A 14487-nucleotide genomic window follows, 5' to 3' on the forward strand; every position below is an offset into this window, starting at 1 on the left:
GGATCTAATTCATTTACGTAAAACTAGATGATTATTTATTATTGCAGAATCATGGTTTAGGACACCTTAGCAGACAATCTCAACATACGCTTTTGGGATCAGCAAAAATGATTGTTAGTCGAAATTGTGTTGCCACACAGCATACATTCATTCTGGTACGTTTAGTACAATAAGCAATTTTCAGAATGTCTAAATCAGTTTTGGGAGCCAGCTCACCATGGGAGCCACCACTGAATTTTATTGTCAAAGTACATAAACAGTAAAATTGCGTTACATCCATTTTGCCAATCAGGGTTAAGTATCAGTCAGGTAGAAGCAGTTCCCTCTATCATCATACTAGTGTCACGGCATCATGCAACCGGAGAGAGCTGATCATAATTATGGGGAGCCAGCGACAGCGTCATTACCCAGATCAGTTATCTGCCAGTCCATTAAGAGCACAGTTGTACATATGCTGTGGTACATCTCATTCTTATGAGTTAATTGCTTTGCCTGTCAATCTTGGAAAAGGGTCTTGCTTGCTTAAAACTACAACTTTGCTTTTGTGAGCAAAGTAACCTTTGATCAGGTTCTTATATATCAAAATAGACATGACACACTCCACCTGCAATAAAGTATAGAGAACTCCAGTTATGTATGAGAAATTAAAGGAATAAGCCTTTTTTCCCTTTTTTTTTTTTTTGGGGGGGGGGGGGGGTGTAATGGAACAAGCCAGTTGAAAGAGGAATCTGAAATCTTGAACCAACCAGCCCAAAAGAGCCAAAAAGTTTACCTCATCAACATCCATATCAATTTCAAGCCATTTCAGAGCTCTAACAATTAAGTCTAACTTGATTTGGTGAGCTTTATTCGGATCTTTCTGCTTCTGGAAAATATAGCTGTATAACCAATAAAACAGTGATTTTAATACTCAAAAGACGACGAGAAAGAAACAATAAAGAAGAAAGGCTGAATACATCGATGACACCCCTCAAACTTGCCAATTTTTTCATTTAGACACTTGAACTAAGGGGGTTATATGTACCAATTGAACAATTGAACTCGAGCTAAGATGTGCCTATTAGATCCTTAAATGACAATCTCCCTCAAAGATGAGACAAAACTATGAATGATAGGTGGAAAATATTCTGAAAAGTATCTGATCAGTAGACTTCCCCCTCCTCCCCCTCTGGTCACCACCATCATTTCATCACCATCAACATCTCCAACGACAAATAGGCAATTTCATGAAACACCCTTTACTGTGACTTGAGTTCTCGAAAACAGTTCTGAAGTCGAACTTGAGTTCTTAAAAAATAAATTATCAAAAGTTCTCAAGATTAGTTCCCAAAGTTTTTATCTTAGTAATGAACTGTTCACAGTCAAATTTGTTTGGTACTTTTGCACTCAACTGCATCCACCTTTTAGCAAGCTGTATTAATCTGTTAATAGTTATCCAAGTAGCAGTAGTTGACGGAATACGCCTATCTACAGAAAACATTTTCAGCTTCATCCTCTATTTCCTCTATCTACCCCAAAAATTACTAAGCTCTAGCCAACTTCTTTTTTTTTAAAAAAAGTTCTTACTTCACTCACAGACCCTGCAGCAACCTCACTTTTCACAATCTTCATTATAAACCCACATCGAATTTCTATTCTAGAAACCACAGTACCTCTAACAAAAACTGACCCACAACCTGAAGAAGATCTGGCTGAGTCCCACAGATCAGAAAAGATTGTCGGATTTACTAAAAAGGTTGGAAACAGTATTCAGTCTCCTCACAACAATGTTTATTTTCTGATTCAGTTAATTCAGATATTTGTGTGGTTTTAGCAAGACTATTAGACGGATTTGGAATCGGGAATTGCAGTAATTCCTGTTTGAGATAGTCTGTACGGTGGAGGAGGAGGAGGCAGCTGTTATGGTGGCAGCAGACTGGTCTTAAGATAAGACGCAAAAGAAGAAAAATGGTAAGGACCTCTCACACTCTCAATGGAGAGTGTAAGTGTGCATTACACACATTGTGCCATGTTAGCAGCGTGCGTAATAGGTACATCTTTTACTAGCGTCAAGTGGTCAATAGGTCGTACCTCATAATAAGGTGTCTAAATGAAAATATTTGGTAAGTTGAGGGGGCTGTGTATGTATTTAGCCAAAACAAGAAGTATGACTTACATCTTCTTTAGTAACCGCTGGTAAACTTGGAGCTCTAGCTTCTCCAGGACAAGATAAACGCCAGACCTTAAAAACCTGGTCATGGGAGTTTTATTAGGAGATGCAAATATAATGCAGCTCGCATACAAAAGAAATATATACATACTGGTCTTCATGTTCCTGCAGAGCACCTTGAAGAAGTCGTAGATCCCCCCTTCTAAGGGCAAGCACAATGTTGTTGTACTGTAAAAATAAATTCAAAGAGGAAAAGGAGAGTGAGATGCACAACATGAAACTATTGTTTTCTACATCTACTCATCATAAAGTAAACAATCACACATTCGATTCATAGGGCATGCACCTCCTTGTATTAAAACACTAGAAGACTATATGATATTTCCCATGATAGCAACCAAATCATCAAACAAGAAAACTGTTTCCTCTTCATCTTTTTTGAATAGGAAACTTAGATTTATAGTTTGAATACATTGATCTTCTACATTGGACAAACTTCTCAGAATTTACCCTCTTCAGATGAATCCTTTGCTTTAAAACACAGTCCTAAAAGAAATCCAAAAATGGAAGAAAGAAAGAAGGAAAGAGTTTGAGGGCACAATGAACTTCGAATATGGGACCAAATATCCTTTTAATTTTTCAAAAATAAGTTGAATAGCGCAAAGAGGACCCAGGTGCTTCTCATAGAGCAGTGTTGAGGTCTTTCTAAACTAGAAATACAGCTGATGCAAGTTAATAGTAGAATGCCAACAATTTCTTTAACTTTCCAGGGATGAGCTCCAAGAAAGAGAATATGGCATGCGACACGATTATTTCATGTCAGAAAACCAGGAACAAACGAAGCAAGAGAAAATACTACTGAAGGTAGACAAGTATGTCAATACAGAATAGACAAAAAAGGAAAAAAATAAAGAAATGAAAAAGGGGGAAAAGCAATTAACATCATCAAGACAATTGAAAGAAAAAAGACGGAAAAATAATTTGCATTCAAAGGTGTGACTTAGCATTCAATGAAGTGGGTGAAAACCTTGGCAATCAAGGTTCAAACTAAGCAGAGACAAGATAACACTGGGTTTTTCTCTTTATCTTCTGCCTAAGCCTTGGCAGAGGTACCCGGTACTTGTTTTGGTGGGAGGTAGCTAGTACCCAGTGGAATAATCGACGTGTGAGCAAGCCGCAGAACACCGTCATTATTTTTTTAAGGACGGACAGAAAAGGAAAAAAAAAACAATGTTTCTCAGGCCAAATAGTTTGTATGCGACGCTGTGGACACTTACTTCCTAGAAACCTCCGTCTAGGTGTACCAATCACTACCAATTTTGTTGATGCATTGGAGGCTGAACTTTAGTTAAAAGGAGAACTTTAGTTTAAAGGAGAACTTTACTTAAAGATGAAAGTGAAATTGATTCCGACTCTTGAAATTTGTGACAGTAGAAGATACAATATATAGAATATTGTCAAATGTCATAAAATCATTTTAAAGAGAATTTCAACACAAGGTTAAATCAGGGAAGCATCACTATTAGATTCCATTGGAAATGGAATCAAAATCTTGGTAGACTTATTTCCAAAGAAAGAAATTTCAAATGTATGTCACAAACTTGTATAATTGTATACCAATATATCTTGTCAATGGATCTTGAACAGCACTCAATGCATATCTCAGGCCAGTTTACTTTATAGTAATTTTGTTTTATGACGATGGCGGTCAGGCCAACTTGCGAGCCAGTTCATTTTATAGTAACGTGACTAGATAGGTCTCGACTGCTAACTAAAAGCCTACAAAATCCTAGTAGTCAACTTAATCCAAGGTGTAAAACAGTAGCAGCTTTTCAGTGTTAAAGTAAACGACACCTCTTACTTATCCATACACAAGGTGCATGTTTAAGCACTAAAGGATATTAAAACAATAAACTGAATAGGAATATTTTGAGGATCTCAGAGCATAGGGAAATTAAGGAAGAAAGATAACAGAAATGAGGAGATGATGGAGAAATGAAGATCAATAATCCCTTTGGACCCTTAGAAATGGAATATGCAACTCTAGTAAGCTACATCAGTAACTTTAACAGATTTTTTTGTCAGTAAAACTCAGAAACTTGAATGAATTAACTTCAAACGTTAAAAGAGTCTGAAAGCTAAACGAAGAAAACAGATTTAATGTCTAGCACTTATAGTTAATAAACAGAAAACCCTTTCATGAAATCCTTGGGAAGTATGACAATTCAATATTTCTTGGCTCCATTTCAACAGCATAATAATCTCCGTGATGTTCAACCGAAAACAGAAATCAGCAGCCATACCTTCTTTAGACTAGCTATTGCCAAGTAAATGCATGCATTAGACTATTCTAAAAAAATGTCAACATTTCAAGCTGAATAAATTAAATATGAACCAGAAGACATGCAACACCTCAGTCAAATTGTACTTCTCCAAAAGCGAAGTTTTAGGTAAGATGCCTATTGAGAGCTTCACAGGTATCAGATATTTTAGTATCATCCTGAAAAGAAAAGCCTAAAATCGATGAGATGAAATCAATGCACTCAGTAATAGTGTCTGGTTTCCTGTTTGAAAAAGAAAACCGACACCTTAAATGTAAAAATCCAACATTTATTGCAGAAATTAGTATCATTGCCGGATATTCATCCAATAATCTCCATACCATTATATCTTTTCATGTGTGGAACAAAGTAATCCCGAAACATAAAAGGAATCTATACAGACCTTATATTTCTTTCTTTTCGAGGATTGCAATGGCTTAGAGCATATGATAGCTTATGATCAGCAGCAGAGAAATTTTCATTGTACACCTCCAACCGTCCAGTATAATACATGTAAGTAACCTTATCCCTAAGAGGAAACTCCTCGAAATCGAAAATGCGGGCAGTTTCAATGCTTCTTGTAACACTTTTACACAAGTGAACTGTTCCGAGCTTGAAATAAATTTTGAAAAGCTGGCAAGTCACGTACAAAGCTCCAACACGTTTTGATCCTTTTCCAGCAAGGACTCCAAACACTTTCATGAGAAATGAGCCAGCCCCTTTCAACTTCTCAGGAGTTTTTCCATTAGAAGCCAACTCTCTATCTGCCTACACATTCAAAAACATATATTAGTCAACTCAATAAATCTTCTACTAATCCAAATATAACAAGAATAGCTCTTACCCTTTCTGCTAGAATTCTAGTTTCATAGGCAATCACATAAAGGGCTTCCAAAGCCCAAGCAGATTCCCAGTTGCGAAACTCTTGAGTAAATGCACTGCAATGTCCACAAAATCAATATTTCCCCAGAAAATTCGGGAAAAGGGATATAGGATAAAGGAGAGAATAAGTTTAAACTTACTTGGCAGCTTTTTCAAAAGCCTGGTAAGATTCAACCAAGTTTTTGAGACGATAACTATGTAAAGCACGAAATAGAGGGAGTAGTATATCTGCATACTGAGAGTACCTATCAGTTTGTCTCATTACTCTGCTAGCATCCTGTTTTAGAGACATGAATTTCAATTAAGGAGTCTTTTCAATCTACAAAAACATCCATTCATATATCACACTACATCCATCTATCCCACTATGTTACTGTCCCATCAGCAAAAAAGAGGTATAAGAAACCCAAATGCGAAATTTAGCCCAGTAGAAATATGAGTAGCAAAGCAATTACTGCAGTTTCATCCAGAAAAAGGAATCATCAATCCGATTCAAGCCCTAAGTTGTAAAAGAAAACTAGAAGGTTTAATTCATACAAGTGTCTACAACAATCAAAATGGACAATTGAACGCGCAGTTACCTGGAAAGTGATGAGGGCATCGGATAGAGAAAGGAGAAAAGAAGAATTTGAAGAGATAGAGAAAATAAGGCATAGAGACTTGGCATCTTGAGATGAAACAGCATCGGAGAAGCGATTGAGGAAGTCAGTAATTCGTCTGTGAGCTTCTCCCATGCTTAAATAGGCTGAAGCCATTCTTTCTTCTTCAATTCAATTGAAGCTTTTCGCTTTGAGCAGAAACCCAGAGGGGTTTATGTCTTTCTTCTCCACTCACGACAATGATAAACCCTCTTTCTATTCTCCAAATTAAATGAAAGAGGTCAAATAAATTTTGATTTTTGTTTTCGGTGACAGAATCATCAAGATCTATTTAGATTTTCTTAAAAAGGTAATAAAGTAAATTTGATTAATATTTAAAAAAAAAATTCAAATTTCTTTTTATTTTTTTAACTTCTATAATTTAATTCAAATCATTTTAAAAAAATAAAATAAAAAATTCATTTTCGGCAACAATAGACATATTTGTGTCAACATATGATTCATCCGTGGCAACATAAGATTTATATGTGGCAGCATAATGTTATTATTAGTTTATAATGAATTGTAAACTCTCAATCTTTTTTTATTTAACTTGTTGATGAAATGATATTTTAAGATTCATCCATGACAACAACTCAATCTTTTTATTGGTCTTGCTTCCTCTTCTAACATCAAATGCTCTTTTTGTCTATGCAAAGAATGTGAGCAACAATATAATTATTTCATTAGTTGTGTTAAAAAAACTCACTGATATTTCTAAGAAAATGTCTCATAATATTGATGTTCAAAGATCCTAGAAAATTTCACAGCCTTTGAAGTGTAGGAAGTTGAAAAAAATTATTTTTCAAACACTTTCTATAATTAGTGAGAAGAAAGAGAAGGAGAAGAAGGCAAAGGAAGAGAATTTTTCAAACACTTTCTATAATTAGTGAGAAGAAAGATAAGGAGAAGAAGGCAAAGGAAGAGAAGGAGAAGGAGAAGCAAAAGGAGAAGGATAAGAAGAAGGAGAAGGAGAAATAGAAGGACAAAAAGAAGTAAAAAGAGGAGAAGAAACAGATTGAAAAAGCGAAAGTAAAAAAGAAAGAGAAAAAAGTCAATGTCGTCAGTTATGATGTGAAGCGACAATATCCATTTAAAGATTTTGACATTGATGGCGGGGTCCAGATGAATTAATGTCATCCTTCTCACAATGAATAAATGAGAGTTTTTACAAGTATCATGTAAAAAAAATAAGGTCGTTCAACTATTATTAGTATTCTTCTTGTTGTCCACTAAATAATTATTTATAATGATTACACAATTGTAAAAGAGACAAGGACGATCACTACTTAGACAATTATTCAAAACTTGATTTTAATCAACTTGATTTTGTAGTTGCATTTTCAAAGAATAAGAACTGATTCTACAAAATGTCTCAACACAATAAGTGTTGGACTGATGAGGTAAATTCATTTCCACTTTTATGTTTTGATTAATACATGAATATATACTAATAAATTGATAAAAAAGATACACTTGTTTGATGCATCGTGCAGTATGTGGATGTCATTTTTTACTATTTGCATAAGAAGTCGAACTAACAGAGTCATTTTTAATATCGATATACCACTACTAATTGTTTTTTCAAAACATAATTGACAATGCTAGTGTTGTTCCTGAATATGAGGATAAAATCATTGGCACTATGAAAGGGTTTGATATAGCTTGTGGACTGTCTTGGCTCTTGACAAATGATGTTTATGTCCCTGTAAATAGTAACGGGGACTTCCATTAGATCTTGACAGTCGTTGCATTGAAGGAACGATGAATAAAAGCATATGATTTGATGTCTTCATCTAGGTCTAACAGAAAATTGTTACCGAGATTCAAAGGTTGCCTATAATATTGCCAAAGTACCTTGAGTTAAGCGAATTTTTTGAGCAAAAAGAGTGAACTGACTTGTCAATTCTTGAATGTTACCAAGGAACAAATCTCACTCATTTGAAGTCAGACATGTTATTGGTATTGCCCAACAAGAAAGCAATATTCTGTAAGTATCACATTATTTTTTTGTCTTGCGACTTCCAAAATGTGATGTTATTTTATTTTCTACTGCAAAATTATGGCAGCGTGGACGTGACGTTGTATCATCACTTAGGCTCATAGTCATTGTTGTATCCCACAGAAACTATATTACTTTCATATATAAGTAAAGTTGAGTTTATTATTATCTCAATGAACTTAGAGTTTACAATATATATATATATATATATATATATTGAGTTCTCATCTTATGTGTTGAGCAGAGCCAAAGTAAGTTCATCCTTACTCTATTTGAAGATGCATAGTTGTGTTAGCACTCGAACTCAAAAACTCGTACATTCAATGTACTGGTTCTAGTTGGCCTGCATCTTTTCATGATACAGACGCAGGTAACAAGGATAAGCAAACATCGCTTCATTGATCCAGATTGAGTTTCACAGTCACTGGTGAGCCTCCTTTCATTCCGAAGGACATCCTTTTCATTTCCTTTACTAGTTTAGTTTTTAGGATATTGTGGAATCGTCCAAGCATCTATTTCAGTCAGTTTAGAGGCTTCGTAAATGGTTAGTAGTTTAGTTTGGAGTCTATCTTACTTGTTGAGACTTAAGTTCCATTTTGTCCAGGATATTTTATGAAGTATTTATTTTAAACATGCTTTATTTCTTGATAAATTTGAATTTAGTCTTCTGCTGAGTTAAATAAGTAAGGACAAGGGTTTGCTTGGGGGAAAACAATGGTTTTCGAGTGCTTATCACGTTTAGGGTGTACGCTCAAGGCGTGTAAAACTTTGTATCAAAGCATAGAGTTCAAGATTACTATATAGTCTATGAATTCATGTCTGTAGAGTATTAGCCATCGATGCGAAGCGCGCCACATCTATGATAAGGATGCTACAGCATGAAGGAACAACTCATTTCTTCACAATATTTCATGCGTTAGAGTTTATCTCTAAAAAGTTTTTCTCTAATTTGTTCATACACGTATTTTCAGATATCATGCCTTGATGAATAGTAGTGTGAGGTCGACCAACCCAAAGAAATGTGGAGGAGCAAGAGGTTTCAAATGTACCGGATGTGCAACGCTAAGGAGAAGCTACCAATGCCGAATTCCGAGAAGCTATCCGGAAGTTTAGTCAACTAGTAACCAACCAAGTTGCGCAACAAAGAGGAGCTATACAAGAATGCACTTACACCTCGAGGGTTCGTGAGTTTCTAAGAATGAATCCTCTTATCTTCACAGGATCAAGAACAACTAAGGATCTAGAGAATTTTGTAGAAGAATTGGAGAATGTATTTTAGGTAATGCATGTAGTTCATGTTGACAAGGTCGAATGGGTTGCATATCAGAGTTTCTATAGAACCTTTTTTGATCAATGAAAGGATGGTAGAGCTGAGGGTGCACCACATCCAAGTTGGGCTTGTTTCGAAGAAGCCTTCTTGGGGAGTTTTTTTTTGTGAGACCTAAAGGAAGCAAAGGTCCAAAAGTTTCTCATATTGAAACAGGATTCCATGAGTTCTCATGAGTATGGATTGAAGTTCACCCAACTGTGTCGCTAGGCTCCGAAAATGGTAAAGGATATGAGGAGCAGAATGAGCTTATTTGTTGCAGGTTTGGGTCGTGCTTCAAGAAAAGAAGGTAGGGTTACAATGTTGACTGGTGACATGGACATTTCAAGACTTATGGTTTATGTGGAACAAGTTGAAGAGGATAAGCTGAGGGACAGACACGAGTACCGAAACAAGAAGGCAAAGACATGGATTGAGCCTGGCCAACAAAAAGGTGGTTAAAGTCTATCATAATTTCGGAAACCAAAGGGGCATGCAACATCATCTTCTAGTTACCTGAGGTCAGAAACCGAAGTGAGTATAGTGGCTAGAATTCGCAGCACTTAAAGGTGAGAGCAGCCCAGTCTAAAGGTAGCGTGGCATAAGGAGTAAGTAGGGCTCTTACATGTACTAATAATTGTTGGAACCACCCAAGAGATCGTCATACTTGCCAGAAAAGTTGTTTGAAGTGTTTTCAAGATAGTCACTTCAAGAGAGAGTTCCCCAAGAATAAGCAAGGTGGTTGAAATCCGAGCAATAGAGCTTAATCTTTATCAGTTTCTCCCCTTGACAAGGAAGCACCTAGAGGAGTCACTTTTGTACCAGCGAAGGGGTGAACCGTATCTATGTAATCAGTATCCCCCGAGAGCAAGAAAACTCTCTAAATATTATTAAGGGTATGATCAAAGTCTTTACTTTTCATGTTTATGCTTTGTTAGACCTGGGAGCAACTTTATCCTTTTTGACTGCTTCTGTTGCAAATCAATTTGAAATTATTTTTGAAAAGCTTTGTGAACCCTTTTGTGTTTGTACACCTGTTTGGAAGTCTGTTCTAGATGAAAGAGTCTATCATGATTTTCTTGTATTCATCAATCACAAGAACACCATGGATGATCTAGTAGAATTGGATATGGTCAATTTTGATGTCATTCTAGGTATAGATTGGCTCCATGCCTGTTATGCATCAATAGATTGCAGAACTCGAGTTATAAAGTTTCTAATTCCAAAAGAACCTGTCATAGAGTAGGCTAGTAGTTCAGCAGTGCCTAAGGGTCGTTTCATTTCGTACGTTAATGCGAGGAAGTTAGTTTCTAAGGGTTGTATCTATCACTCAGTCCGAGTTAATGACTCAAGTGTTGAGGCACTTTCTCTTGAGTCAGCTCCTATAGTCATTGAGTTTCCTGAAGTCTAACCTGATGATCTACCCGGAGTCCCTCTCGAAAGTGAGATAGAATTTGGCAAAGACATCATCCCAGATACTCAACCTATGTCTATTCCACCATACAGAATGACACCAACAGAGTTAAACGATATAAAAAAGCAATTAAAAGATTTGTTATATAAAGGTTTATTCGATCAAGTGTTTCACCTTGGGGTGCTCCGGTCTTGTTTGTTAGGAATAAGGATGGGTCCTTTTTGATGTTTCTAGACTACCGTCAGTAGAATAAGGTGACCATAAAGAATAAATATCCTCTTCCAAGGATAGATGATCTCTTTGATAAACTTCAGGGAGCTTGTTGATTTTCCAAAATTGATCTCAGATAAGGCTATCATCAGTTGAAATTAAGGGAATGGGATATTCTAAATACATCTTTTAGAACAAGGTATTGCAATTATGAATTTTTTGTTATGTTATTTGGTTTGATAAATGAACCTGCAACGTTCATGGATCTTATGAAAAAATTCTTCAAACCTTGTTTAGATCTGTTTGTCATCTTCTTCATTAATTAAATACTTATTTATAAAAGAAGTGAATAAGATCATGCTAGTCACCATTGAATTGTTCTTTAGACTAGTTGGACTATATTGTCTTTATTGAACCCAATGAAACTTTGTTCATAGGTAGTTCTTTAACAATCACATTGAAAGTTATGGAAAATGTCCTTCTGAAAAGAATATTTGACAATCTAAACAATGTTTATATCACACAAAATTGTAAGAAATAGGAACAAAATATTAGTGAGGAAAAATCTACCTCGCGAAGAGCTTTTCAAACACAATGTTTTTATTTGTTCTTACTTGCTTGAGTCAATGTATGTGACATGAACACTTGGGGCATGTCAATTACAAAACCTTGTAAGAAAAACTGATCAACTTAGAAGTTTTGCTTAACTTTGAGTGCAATAAATAAAAATGTCAAGTTTTTGTGGAATCTAAGTATGTTGAGCATTCTTATAAATCTGTTGAAAGGAATTCAAATCCCTTAGAATTGATTTACACTGAAATTTATGATATGAAGTTAACACCATCTCATGGTGGGAAGAAGTATTTGCTACTTTTATTGAGAATTGCATTAGAAATGACTATGTCTATTTGCTAAATGGTAAGGATGAAGCAATAGAAATGTCTAGACAATGTAATATCGAAGTTGAAAATCAGTGTGAAAAAAAATTATATAAGAAGTGATAAGAATGGAGAGTATAAATCTCATTGTGCAGAAATATGTTTGGAAAGTGAAATATCAAACTACTGCCATATTCACCTCAATCTAATGAAAAACCAAACGTTGAAAGAAATTATGGATGCATAATTTATAAGTTCGATTTTACACAAAACTTGTGTGGAGGAACTATCCTTACTGCAAAAGGGATCAATAAAAATTTTGTCCTTTTAGAAAGAAAGCGATCTTGTTTGATCAGAATATGATTTTTTCCATATGAGAAATGGAAAGAAAGGAAATACAACTTGAAATATTTCAAAGTGTGGGGGTATCTAGTCAAAGTCCAAGATCCTATTCCTAAAAGAATTAAAATAGGACCTATGACTGTGGACTGTAAAATTAGACTTGAGTAGTCTAGAGAAGGGTCTAAAAGGCCTAGGAAATGAAAAGGATAATGTACATAATAAAGAGATTCAGAGGCTTAGTAAAATGTTAAAGGACATTTACTTCCTTCGAATATGATTTTGTAACATTTTTGTGTCTTCTGTAGACTCATCCTTTGGAAAGATGGTGTCAATAAACAATATAGAATGTTAATTGATCTTCTTCAAAGAAATAAACCTTTGGGTTAAAAATGAATCTTTAGAAGGAAAAATAATAGTTGATAGAACTAATGAAAAATATAAAGCAAGACTTTGTGTCAAAGGCTTTAAAAAAATAAGATTTTGATCTTGTCGATATATATACTCGTTAGTAATTAGAATTATATCCATTCGGATGCAAAAGTTATTACTGTAGTATATGACCTCCAAATTCATCAAATGAATGTGAAAAGAACTTTCTTAAATGTAGAATTGGAGGAAGAAATTACATGGAACAACCCGAGGGTTTTGTGGTACCTCGTAAATAAAAGAAAGTATGTGAACTTGTTAAGTCACAATATGGAAGCACCAAAACAATGACATAATTCAATCAAACCATGTTGGCAAATGGATTGAAGAATGATGGAAGTGATAAATGTGTTCACATTAAAATCATAAGGTCACTGTTTGTTTGTATATTGGTGATATGTTGATCATCAATAGAGACACTAATGACATAAATGCTACTAAACATATGCTATAAAGCAAGTGGAATGAAAATTATTGGAGTTGCTAATGCTATCTTAGATATAAGAATTCGTAGAACTCCATAATGTTTAGCATTTTCACGGTCTCATTGCATTGAAAAGGTACTTAACTAGTTCAAATATTTGAATGTCAATATTGTCAAGTGTCCAATAAATGTGAGCTTTGCATTTCAAAAGAGTGAAAACAAAAGTGACTCACAATTGGATTGTGCAAGATTTTTGGGAAGCATGATGTATATCATATAGTGTGTGCGACCAGATATAGAATTTGCTATTTTAAACTGAGTCCGTTCAGAAGTGATCCCAAATAAATTCATAAGTTGACAATAAATAGAGTTTTGGAGTATTTAAAATAATACTTAAAACTATGTCTTGCATTATAACAATATCCAACAATATTGAAAGATATAGTGATGCGAATTGAATCATCAGAAGAATGAAGTAAAATTCACGAGTGGATATGTATTTACTATTGTTAGAGGAGCAGTCTCTTAGAAATTTTTCAAAAGAGACATGTATCGCTAGCTCTACAATGATCTTTGAGCTAGGTGCTCTAGATAAGGTCGGTGAATAAGTTAAAGGACTCCGGGATTTCTTGATAGATATTCTATTTTGGCCCAAACCATTGGCATTAGTATGCATACACTTTCACAGTCAAGATGCAATAGGTAGGGCATGGAGCATGACGTATAACGGAAAGTCTCGTCATATACGACATAGACATGATACTGTTAGAAAACTACTCTCTAGTGGAATTATCAGAATTGACTATGTAAAGTCAAAGGATAATGTGTCGGATCCACTTACAAAAAGGCCTAACTAGAGAGAAAGTTAAAAGATCATCTAAGAGAATGAATTTACGGCTTAGGACAAGTCATCATGGCGGTAACTCTATCTTGCAGACTGGAGATCCCAAGAGCTAGATTCAAGGAGAAAAAAAAAGTTGTGAATGACGGTTCGGCATTGTCAATAAACTCAATCCATTCTCATGATGAAGACAATGCTCAGGGACAAGGATATAACATTAAGGCTTGTTAATGAGTTAATAAAGCTTAATGGTTTTAATGATTTTCTAAGTTTGGCAGAGTTGACCAAATAGTGTATCTGCGCGATAACACGGTTAGAAATCACCTATGTGAGTGTGAAGTGTAAGCCGCTTCAAAGAAGATGATTGTCAAAAGCCCATCTCTCTATACACTCATGAAACCAGGAGGTGTTCATGGCTAAAACGAACACAACCGTAAGAACCATAAATGGTAAAGGGTTAATTGTGTGACATATGGTTGTCTAGGTATACACCAAAGTTCGACGGTTCAAAGATATCGCATCTACCGATTGATCGAGTATATCCTACATATGTTCACTACGGAAAGTCCAAGGGGAAACCTACTTATCCAGATGCAATTAATTCTTGCTTGTAAAGTACACATACTTGTCCGTTTCTTTGTCTTCGAGTCATTC

General features: G+C 35.2%; 1 protein-coding gene across 1 annotated transcript; it reads right to left on the bottom strand.

Moving 5' to 3' along the window:
- Positions 1-90: 90 nt before the first annotated feature.
- On the bottom strand, positions 91-6294 carry LOC101245076 (enhanced ethylene response protein 5). The gene is made up of 9 exons (XM_004243712.5): positions 5934-6294; positions 5493-5629; positions 5315-5408; positions 4874-5238; positions 4562-4649; positions 2301-2377; positions 2156-2230; positions 773-878; positions 91-604 (listed from the first exon to the last, which is right to left on the bottom strand). The coding sequence occupies exons 1-9, from the start codon at positions 6105-6107 to the stop codon at positions 473-475; spliced, it is 1248 nt and encodes a 415-aa protein (XP_004243760.1). The 5' UTR covers positions 6108-6294; the 3' UTR covers positions 91-472.
- Between the last annotated feature and the right edge of the window lie 8193 nt (positions 6295-14487).

This window comes from Solanum lycopersicum, chromosome 7 (genome assembly GCF_036512215.1).
Source record: "Solanum lycopersicum chromosome 7, SLM_r2.1".
Lineage (NCBI taxonomy): Eukaryota > Viridiplantae > Streptophyta > Magnoliopsida > Solanales > Solanaceae > Solanum > Solanum lycopersicum.